Genomic DNA, 11,621 nt, shown 5'->3' with positions numbered 1-11,621 from the left:
GGTGGCATATCAAGGAGAGGTGTACCTTTGGATATAAGGGTGAMAWTTGTATGTGAATATTATAGCTCTTGCTATTATGTCTTTTAAGACTACAAGAGATTTGAGTCCTTACTTCTTTGTGATTTGAGAACTCAAAAATATTGTTCTTATTAGAAATAATGATATTGATGTTATTGAGAAAGGGAAAACTTGGCTTATGGCCATTGGTATTGGTTAAAAGTGTTTTGAAACAGAATGGTTATTTTCATGAGGAATCAGAGGGGCTCTGGTTGTTCCTTGTAAGGAACCAGAGGGGTTGTGGTTGGTCCTCATCATTGGACCAGAGGATTCTGGTTGTTGATTTAAAGGATGAGCAAGTTTTTACTAAAGGTTTTATTTGGATTAAAGGTTTTGTATCTTTTGATAAGAGCTTCTATGTCAAAATCATGCTTTTGAAGTTTTAAGAAAAGAAGTTTTATACTTAGTCTTTTTATGAAAAACATACCAGAGAAGCTCTGGTTAAGCGTTGAACCAGAGGGGCTCTGGTTGGTCATGTCTTTGGAACCAGAAGCTCTGGTTAGTACAACCAGAGGCTCTGGTCGAACATGAACTTCTTATAATTGCTCGTTTTATGAAAAAGGCTATCTTATTGGTTGAAGGTTTATCTAAAGATCATGTATATGAGTCAGAGGTGCTGGTTAGTACAACCAGAGGCTCTGGTCATGAAGACCAGAAGCTCTGGTAGAGAGACCAGAGGGGCTTTGGTCCTGTGTTGAAATATATTTTAAGTATGATTTGAAACCAGAGGCTCTGGTCATGAAGACAAGAAGCTCTGGAAGAGAGACCAGAGGGGCTCTGGTCCTGAATGTTGAATTATATTTCAAGTCTGGTTAGTGAAACCAGCGGCTCTGGTCGTGAAGNTGAAGAGCAGAAGCTCTGGAAGAGAGACCAGAGGGGCTCTGGTCCTGGTTGTCGAAATATTTCTAAGTGTTGTTTGAAACCAGAGGCCCGATGGACCGAAGCTGTATGTTTTCAGTTTTGCTTCATGCGATGAATGATTTGAAATAAATGTTTTGGTGATCTTCACCCTGCATTTCATAGAAGGGAACCTCACTAGACCCATATGGTCTAACCCTCATTTTCTGTTTTAAATTATGCAATGCAGGAATAGCTGGGTCCGGTGATGTAAAAGGGAAAATGTGATTATTTTCCTAAATCTATTGTCTGCTTTTAAAGATGCATGTTATATTACATGCAGTAGTACATGATTTGTTTTGGAAATTTTTATATGTCAATTTTGTACATATAGTAATCCTTGTACTAGTGAGACCTTTTGATGTAATCCATGTTTCTATGTAATGAATATGTGTTCTATGCAAATGTGGTATTTGGGGCGTTACAACTACCCCCTTTATTTTTTGCATAATCGCAAATTCTAACCACTCAATACCGTAATTCTTAACCAGTTAAATCCGATCTTTGACCATATGAAAGGCTATGATCACTTCTTTACTTCTCAAATATTTATCACTCCTCAAAATAACCTATATATATATATATGTGTGTGTGTGTGTGTATGTGTATGTGTGTGTGTGTATGTGTGTGTGTGTGTGTGTATATATATATATATATGTATATGTATATATATGTATATGTATATGTATATGTATATATGTATTCGTGTTCAACAAGGTACGCTATGGCATAAGACATGTCTCCGTCGTTACGATAAGGGCATGTAGCATTTGTGTAAGGTCTGGCTCACTATTGTACGTGTTTTCTGCATGGCGTGAATTTTTCCAAAAAAAATATTTTTTACTTATTTTTATTTCTTTTTCAATTTAATTTTCTTAATTTTTGCTGACTTTTGTGCTTTTCCACTTTTAACTTTAGATTTCATATTTCTACAAACTTACATAATCACATCACTCATAGTTTCGTGGATTTATAAAAGAAAGTTTGAAAACCCTTCCAAGTTCTATTTTCAATAATTGATTACAAACTTTTTATTTAATACTAGTTAATAAATATGATTTTTCTTCTTCAAATATGAACGTAAATTTTTTAGTATAATTATATTATCGAATAACAAATAGAAAACATATATGACATATATAAAATTTTCATCTTATGTCACGCCTTGAAAATACCGCGTCCTTGATATGGCGTGCAAGACTTAAGGTTTGTGCTTGCCACCATATTGAAGGTAGTTTTTATGTGTGATTAGCTATGTAAAACATGGAGGCATCATATAACATATAAAAACACAAAACCTACCTCTACTAAACATACACACACAAAACCCACCTCCAATGAACACACACAAAAAACATACACGCAAAACCCACTTCTAATGAACACACGGTAAAAACACAAATACACATAAAAACTACCTCCAATAAACACATTTAAAACATAAAAAACACATGTAAAGGGTGCATGGGCGCACACACACAAAACTCACCTCCAATAAACACACATTTAAAGCATATAGACATAAGTAAAACACATACGTACAAATTTAATATTGTTAATTGAAAATGACCAAAAATCTGCATCTCCGATGAATAAAAACATAAAACCACCTACGATTATCTCACACACACATACACTTAAAATACATCCGCTCATTTGGTTTTGTTTTATCTTTTATTTGGGTTTGATATGGTTTCTATCATAAACGGAGAATTGAAAGGCGGTTGGTGGGTTTTTTTAATGATCCAATTTTCTTTCTTTGGAAGACAAAGAAGTATGATAAAGATCTTGAACCGGTGGCTCACTTTTCTAGGTAATGGGGAAGAGGACTGAAACATGCCACTGAAAAACTCTACTGAGACAAACGGGCTGTCTAAGAACCTCGAAGAGGTAGGATGGGCAGTTGGTGGTGTCATCGGAAATTGCTCACAGATTTTTCAATCTATGATTACAAAGTCGATAGCATCTTCCTATTCTAAACATCAAAGTCGCCTTAGCATGCATAAAAAGAGATCAAATTTCTTCAGTTTAACCTCCTCTATAACGATCGTGGAACCCGTACGATAACAACATTCCGGACCTTTTTCCAAACATAGAGGAATCTTTGAAAAGGGTAAGTAAGCATTGAATTCATACCTCCCTATAGTTTTTGCTTTATTTCTTCTTCTCATATGGCATATTACTTGCAAGCATTGTTACATACAAAAATAAGAGTAGCACAAAATATTTAAACAAAAAAAAAAAAAACCAAAATTGCAAAAAGAAATGCAGCCACAAATTGATTTCTCAAAAAACAATCAATTTTGTTTCTCAGGCTAGCCACTCCCCATCCATTCCTTCAATTTCACCTATGTCCATGCTGCAGTTTTCAAATTCAATATCAGAATTAACCACAATTATTACTTTCTAAAAAATAATCATATTCCAACAAAAAGATAAACCTATGAAGGAACAAAATAAGCAACATACAAGTATTAGTCACTCAATATCATCAAATTTATAACATTTCATCATACACAAATTCATGTAACTGGATTCAAACGAGAACAAAGTCAAAATAAGAAAATATGTAAAACACTCATATCACATGTGAAATAGGTGTTATTGTGTTTTCTTATTTGAACTTTGTTCTTGTTTCAACCTCCGTATATATGTATGTGTATGTGTAAGAGGTTCAGGAGAGAATCCTAAGAGTAGATAGTTTGGATTTGTAAAATCTTGGATTTGGGTTTGGCAAAATATAACCGTAACTATCATTTACAACCGTTGGATTAAAATAGATGAATGCTTTGGAAGGGTTTCCTTGTTTTTTTTAGTGTTCTCTCTTAGACTCATAACTATATATGTATATGGATGTATGTGCATATATGCATTTATTGGTCACATGAGCACTTGATTATTGGTCAAAATTTAAAAATACCATTTACTCATGGTAGAATTTGTAGCCCGGATTAATATGAAAATTGTTGCAATTTTTCTTATCCAGGAATAATTCTTAAAGGCCTGTGTGAAAAGAAAAAAAGACATTTAGAGACATGGAGGTGGGGGACCTGGCTGTGTGGTCTCACTGCCATGGTTTTAAAGTCTCACACTGCAACTATTCAGAGATGGCTATAGTCTTTGCTAAAACAACAGTAACAGCAGCAACCACAATTTTAAAACTATCAGAACCCACTTTTGTGCACCAAAGCTCCTTGGCTTTGTGAGATTTGAAGGAAAGATTTGTCGTGCCAAAAAAGGGTTGTTTCTTGACACAACCACATGACCTTCTGGCCATAAAAAGGACTAACATTACTGTTGTACGGAGCAGATATCTAGGAACATAAAACATTTCCCATTTCCTAAAACTTGCAAATTTAATAGTTTATTTTTTGAAAATATTATATATGGAATGAAAGAATCAGAAAAATAACTTGAGAACCATCTTACCAAGGCAAAGCAGGATCTTGCAAGTATGCATCAGAGAAATGATCATCAAACTGTTGTTCTAGACAAGAGCTCTCATTTGCATTCATCAGCCAATCTGGGAATTCCATCACTTGATCAAATCCATCGTACTCATCCCCTTCCTCTGCTTCAATTTCCATGGTTTTCAAGAAATTGCTCCACCGAGCTGATGTCACCAAATTGATGGTATCATTCCATTCCATCTGGTGCTGCTCTCCTAATGATCTAATCTCCTCCATCTCCTCATCATCCATGGCATGATGATGTAGCCCACCTCCACCTGAAGAATTGGACACAGTCTCCTTCGGTTTTCCCACCACCAGTTCCTCGGCGGCAGCAGAGACAGGTGCCGAAGAGGAAGTTGATGGGGTGGAGGAAACAGGTGATGAGGAGTACATTGACATTGGTTTGTGATAAAGATGGGTATCTAAGTTGCTAAAATTCTGAAAATTAAGATTCAACCCCAAGGTTTGACTAGGGAGAACAAAATTAAGATTGTCATGATAAGATGGTGGTGGAGGTGGGACAATTGTTGAAATAGGCCAATAGCAAGGAACTGGGGGAGGAGAAGATAAACTCGAATACGAATTGGTGGCGGTGGCGGTGGTGGAAGGATAAAGGCCAAGAATTCTCCTGGACTTTGTCTTCTTTTCTTGTCCTAAAGATGGAGATTGCTCCGATTGAAGGTCAAGATTGTTGGCTGCTTCTTCTTGTTGTTGTTGTTTCATGGAAGCTCTATGAAACTTAAGAGCAGTGACAATCTCTCTCCTCGCCTCAGCCATATTCAGAAGCCTTTCTTGATAAGGCCTATTGGTGTGAAGTCGTCTCCTAACTTGTTTCTTGTGTTGAGGTGGTTGTGTTGGTCGCTTTTGATGTTCCTCATTTTCATTTAGATTTTTGGTAATTCCACCATCACCATCTAACGGATCTTTGGCCGTTAAGTGTTTCACAAGGGTACGGATATAAGCACCAGAGAGGCGGGGATCTTGTTTAGCCTCATCAACTTTATCTGTTTCCATTGATAGTTTTGAAGATAATCTACCCCTCATCTACCTATCTATCTATGTCACCTGTTTCTAGGAAGAATCCTTGAGAAAATGGGAAGTGGTGCAATGCAAAGAAAAGGGGTTTGATTGAATGAACTTCAGTTTCCCTTTTATGAAAGCAAAAGCAAGGCATACACAGATCCGCAGGGTCTCATGAATGATATAAATAGCTGGCTAGCAGTCTACCCTTTTTTGTTTATTATATTATATTCTCCAATTTAAAACTAATAAATTTTGGATTTTTTCCTATTTTGGCAAACAACTAAGTTCTTGCATCTTCCCCTTCAATCAAACTAACATTGCCCTTTTTTCCAATTGTATTTACAATTATTGACACGCACACATATACACATACAAGGAATCCCTCCATATATAACATACTCGACATGTGGGAACGTCGAAAGTGAAAACGCATGCCGGATAAAGTTTCCAGCATAGGAATCGCCATCCTGTGCTAGAAGACTGCAGACATAGATATGTATGTACATATGTTTATATGTATATGCATATGTATGTATGTACGTTGTATTTCTTGTGTTACCATGCTCTAATGATACATGGGTGTATGATTCGTATAATTTCCCACTTGACATATAATGAGCAAGAAACTATTTAGACTTTCAATCATTCAGAAATTATTTTAATCAATCTCTTCCAATATTATTGCCAACAGAGAAGAAACAGCAAACTATAAAAAAGAAGAAAAAACTATGACAAAAACTGAATAAAAGAACAATAATCTAATAGAAAAGTTGTCTTGATTTTATTGTAACCAGTTTTGCCTAATATAATATACTTGCTGAGTTTGGCACCATACCAAAAGATTTCCTCACTTATATCAGCAAATTTGTCCAAGAAAAATTGATGATGGGAAACGTTTTACTCATATCAGCAAACAGCCGTAGAGTCACCCAAGATGCTTAAAAACACACAAGTCTGATGCCATCGCCATCTTTTAAAGATGCAAGTCGCTGTGTGGTATAAGATCATAACAAATTGCTTTTTTCAGCTTTGTAACAACATCAAAGAGAAACTACTTCACCTAAAATAGTAAATATAATACTAAAAAGATGCTGCTAAATATAAGTCAAACTAACCGGCACTATGGACCGTATCTATGTATTACTACCGATGCACATAGTTGACTTCTATAGCCACTCTATTTGGTTCAAACTCAAAGCAAAATCAATTTTCATTTCAAGATATTGTATCCTGTAAAAACAAAGGGGATGATCAAACAATTCAATTCATCATAGGACATGTTTGTTTACATCCCACGCCTAAATCCTACTTCCAAATAGGACATACTGGGTGTGTTTGGTTTACTTCATGAGAAGGGCAACAATTTTCTTTTTAAGATGTCCAATAAAAACTGCAACAATCCCTTGCTTTCTTGAAGTTTTTTCAACTAAAGTTACTTGTCCATATTCATCATGACAGAGATTGACGATATTAATTTGTATCAGGAATATCTTATTTTCTCTTTATTTATTTTAGACATTTGGTTAATAGTCAAAGATTTCTCTCAATCTACGTGTCTATGTCCAAGTTAAACATTGCAATTTCGACGGAACTCCAGGATTAGTAACAAATTTATTTAAGAATCAGTAACAAATTTATACAAATTTTGTATTTGGAATGTGCTAAATTTTTTCCATCAAAATTCGAAACTGAGTATCTTGTATAATGGGACCATTCTCTAAAACGTCAGCAGAAGGCAATGGAAACTGACAGGAAACCTCCAGTGTCATTGTGACATTTCTATATCTGTAAATACATGTGTGCAAGTGTGTGAATACATGTGTACATACGCAATTTGTATGCATATCTGTATATGAGAATGCATAAGTCCAAATTTTCTGTTAATAATTGACCAATATAATTAGTACCTCAAGTTAAAACAGAGAACTTGGACATCTTTCAAAGGACACAACTAGCCTATTAAAGACACAATCGCTCCATACCATCATTTCACACACTCTCTCTCCACCTAACATGACTTCTTTTTCTTGCCACAGTTTTCTAATTCAATTTTCCCACAACATAGAGAGCGATAGAAGCATGGCTACTGAATCATTTGGCGGTGTTTAGTCCATAAGCATGGTAATAATTTAGAAAAGAAGAAAGAGAGTGAATAAGAATATTACCACCAATTTTCACCTTTAAGAGGCAAAGGTAATATCATCTGTTCACAAGTATATTTATAAGAAAATTCTATTGAATTTGGGATTTCTTCAAGAAATTAGAGTAGGCATCCAGAAACATACCATCATTGATCCTCAAAAAGTGAAAAACAAACTCTGCTACATCATGGATCATCACACAACTTTATATCTAAAAAGCAAGGCTGCAACCAGAAACAACAATAAATCACACTAAATGAAGACCTACTTCAAAAATAAACTAAATCAAGACCAGTTGGGATTTAGGAAATGATGACCACATAGAGGGAAAAATAGATATAATAGATCATCGACTTTTATGGTCTTCCCACTTTTATACCGCAAGAAAAGCCTTTATCAATCACATACTTGTATAGATAGCGCAATAGAGTTACGTAGTGTCTTTTTTCTTTCATAAAGGGGTATTTCCATGGGTTTGCCTTCGAGATGTGAGTAAAACTCAAATTGGAGAAGAATATGGGCCTTGGGTTCCTTTTATTGGAGCTATGTTCCTATTTATTTTTGTAAGTTGTTTCAGTCTTTCCTACTGTCCATGTCTCATTTATGCGAGTCTTAGTTTTTCCTGCTCTTGCTGTATATTAGTCTTTGTTTTTCATCCTGTTTGTTTTATCCTATGTCTCTCGTGTGTTCCTGCTTCCTTTTTTGTTGTTGCGTTTTTGCTCACACACTTATGTTTTTATGTTACTTCTCTTATTATATATTACTTTTCTCACTCATCTCTTTGTATATTTGTTTTTGCAAGCCAGGGGTCTTCAAGAAAACAGTGTCTCTACCCTTTGGTAGAAGCAAGGTCCACCTACAATCTCCCCCCCCCCCCCCAAAAAGGATCTTTGTTTTGCAAACCTGGGTCTTTCCAGGAACAACTTCTCTACCCTTTGGGATAGACGCAAGCTCTGCATACATTCCCCCCACCCCCCTGCTCCACCAAAGATCTACATAGTGTGGGATATACCGGATGTGTTTGGTTATACTTAAATTTGCACAATCATTTCAATTAAATCTTTCCTAATCAATTGAGGTGAGATCTCACAAATCTAAAGTACCAAGTAGTTGGTGGTCCATGCTTTAGTTCAGAAGTTATGACTTCCCTTCAATTTATCGTCTAAAAATAATTTCCCTCATCTTTTAATTTAGTTTCTTAATCTGAATGCAATTATACGGAACCATTGTTATTGATACGGTTGTGAAAATCTAAGCATGCAACAATAAAATATTTTTGTTAAGCTAGTGAAAAAAATCATGAATGTATAGCGATCACTTTTTTTAATTTTGCTCCAAAAAAAATAATGATAAAAGAATTGCAGTAGATATATGAATTCATGTGCTGGTTAATGTACATATGAGCATACATATCCATATGTATAGCAAAAAACCCATATTTATAGGCTGTTCAAACATGTTCTTTGTATGCATCTATGCATGTCGGGCTGTAAGTAAAAATCGATTGCCCTACTGAATATAATAGGAATCTGAAAAGTACCTATCTTTTAGTCGTATTATTTTATCACTTCATAAATATGATATTCTTCTTTGGAGTGGCAGACTACACATAATTGGCTAGTTGCACATCAAAAGACCTAGAAAACCATATTATCCATTACCTTCCTGCTGATTATCTGTGTTGCTTTTTAGAAATATTATTTACTACTTCGTTACTGAAACTCTAGTTAAATCTGTCATTCAATATTCAATCTGCAATTACATTTTTTGTTTTCTGCCACTAAAAAATAGCAAAATTAAAGAAAAAGACAAACTTCCATTACCCAATAAATAATAATAACTAATTTGGAGATTAAAATTAATGATAATTGAGTCTATATGTTGTTATTCTCTTTGGGTAGAGATCAGATATGTATACATCTTTACCCCTATTAGACCCCACCCTCGGCCTCGGGTTTGACATATTGGGTTTGTTTGGTTTGGTCTGGTTTAATGATAAAGTCTATATGATAATGAACCAATTTATCCTAGTTCTGATCCTTTGTCTTGATCCATTCTTTATGCCTGAACTCGAAGATGGTATAAAGGGAGGGTTGGTATGGGTAGGTAACGAACAATATGATGAACCAGGGAATGAATCCAACACAAAATACACAAGCAACTCCTACCATAGAGCATGTTTTTAGTCAAACAAAATGCCATATAAGTTAAAATGAATCCAGCAAGTGTTCCTACTGCTTACTCTACCCATGCAATTTGGTTTTCAAACATCTGTAGTCATAAATACGCTCTCAGGGTACTCTCCACGAACATAGTAGATAACAACTCCAAAAAAAAAATCATTTCATAAACAATATGTTTTTTGATAAACCAAGGAAAAGAAAAGGTGTTATGCAAACAATATGCATTTTTGCAGAACAAGTTGTTATGCAAGATAGGAACGCAACAAAACCAAAAACTGAGAGCATTCAAAACTGCATGGTTATCTTCAGGCCTGAATTATTATAAATGTGATGAAACTTTGTGATATATATCCAAACTCTTAAATGTTCCTTTATGATAAATTGATGTGTTCATGCAAGATGTTTGACCTTACATGATATGCATAAATAACATCTCTCTTTTTTCATTTGTGGTAGAAAGGTGAGTATGATTAACAGGAACAGGGACAGTCTTTGTGAAAATTGCAAGAAAAAAGATTTGTGTACAAAGACTTCCCTTTCCAACCTTTTCAATGGCCTTTTACATTAAATTCCTATTGGAAACTTTTACACACTTCCAAAAGAACCCGAAAAATCATAATCTTGCAGGCATTTTTAAAAATTGGAACATGTATTTGTTGGTTAATTTTGTGCAAATCAAGGGTTCAAATAGGAAGATCTCTTTTTTATTTTAAAAACAAAAAAAAGGAAAAAAGATCTAGACACATTATATTGTCATGAAAGTTTGGCATCACTACACCAAAAGTTAAGAAAACATATCCTTCAAAGAAGTTATCAACTTTTCTCCAAAATCCATAAAGATTTCCTCAAAAGGGATCGTAGAGAACCACATATTTTTGAAGAAGGATACAAACACGTGGAGAACTATAGGTTGGATATAAATTTAAAGAAACAAACACTTGGTGTGCACTACAGTTGAAAATACGTGTGCCAAACTAAAATCACATACACACATGTGATTTAATCGTTAGTATATGATGAATGTAAGAGAAAAATACCCAAATTTCAATTCCCTAAATCGGTAACATATATTATTACAATAAGTTGTTTCTACAATTCATGAATATAATTTATATCAGGAGGAGATAAAAAAGAGATGTGAGTGGATGGTTATTATCATATTCACATGTGATCACGTAAACGCGACAGAAATCAGATAAAAAAAAGTAAACAAATACATGGGTCAGCATCTTGAATGATAAAACAATAAAATAAAAAAGGGTTGTATTTTGAAATAGAAAAAGACCTTCGAGAGAGTGGATAAACATCAAAATTGCAATGGCTTCTCTCTGAATTCAGAAAACCCCATTCCACCAATCAGAAATCCCTCTATTTTTTCTCTTTTTCGCTCACTGAAATTCTCTCTCCTTCGTCTTTTAGATTCCATTCACACAATGGGTGATGTAACAAAGCAATATCATGAATTAAAAATTGAAATTTAAAGGACCTGCAATCTTGTGAGATGAAGTCAAGTTGCAAAAAGTTGGGGGAAAGCAGAAGAAATAGGATCAGATCATTGGATGGTCGTCTGATCTTAACACCTGAGAGAGAGAAGAGGATGCCTGCTTGCGGACCCCTCCGACCCAAAAGAAGAAAAACAGGCCGACCCAACATCACCCCATTCAGTAAACTAGATAATTGATATCCCAAAAATTAGGAACCGTTTATCTAAACACTTACCCGGTAAACGTTTAACGGTAAAATTCACTTTATATCTTATTTATCGGGCAAGATTTTAGTTTATCAAAATGACATCGTATGTAACAATTTACCCGGTAAGCGTTGACCATGGTAAGAGTCGTCGTGATCACTTACCGGGTAAGACTCTT

General features: G+C 34.8%; 1 protein-coding gene across 3 annotated transcripts; it reads right to left on the bottom strand.

Annotated features, from left to right (window-relative positions):
• Positions 1-3,075: 3,075 nt before the first annotated feature.
• LOC112500890 (transcription factor btd) lies at positions 3,076-11,363 on the bottom strand. 3 transcript variants are annotated; one of them, XR_003067391.1, is made up of 3 exons: positions 11,039-11,363; positions 7,715-7,794; positions 3,244-3,313 (listed from the first exon to the last, which is right to left on the bottom strand). XR_003067391.1 is itself a non-coding variant. In XM_025104499.1 (2 exons), exons 1-2 carry the CDS (start codon positions 5,448-5,450, stop codon positions 3,265-3,267), a joined length of 1,116 nt encoding a protein of 371 aa, XP_024960267.1. In that variant the 5' UTR covers positions 5,451-5,629; the 3' UTR covers positions 3,076-3,264. The 3 variants fall into 3 exon arrangements, 1 of the variants encoding a protein (XP_024960267.1); XR_003067390.1 differs by lacking the exon at positions 3,244-3,313 and adding an exon at positions 6,227-6,418; XM_025104499.1 differs by lacking the exons at positions 7,715-7,794; positions 11,039-11,363 and adding an exon at positions 4,384-5,629 and having other exon boundaries at positions 3,076-3,313.
• Between the last annotated feature and the right edge of the window lie 258 nt (positions 11,364-11,621).

The sequence above is a fragment of the Cynara cardunculus genome (genome assembly GCF_001531365.2).
Source record: "Cynara cardunculus var. scolymus isolate 2C chromosome LG 17, CcrdV1, whole genome shotgun sequence".
Classification (NCBI taxonomy): Eukaryota; Viridiplantae; Streptophyta; class Magnoliopsida; order Asterales; family Asteraceae; genus Cynara; species Cynara cardunculus.
This window is presented reverse-complemented; position numbering and strand designations above follow the sequence as displayed.

Coding starts and splice junctions, on each gene's coding strand:
- LOC112500890 (XM_025104499.1), bottom strand. CDS start 5,450: ATGAGGGGTAGATTATCTTCAAAACTATCAATGGAAACAGATAAAGTT. Junction 3,314..4,383: donor CAAGATCCTGCTTTGCCTTG/GTAAGATGGTTC, acceptor TGAAAACTGCAG/CATGGACATAGGTGAAATTG.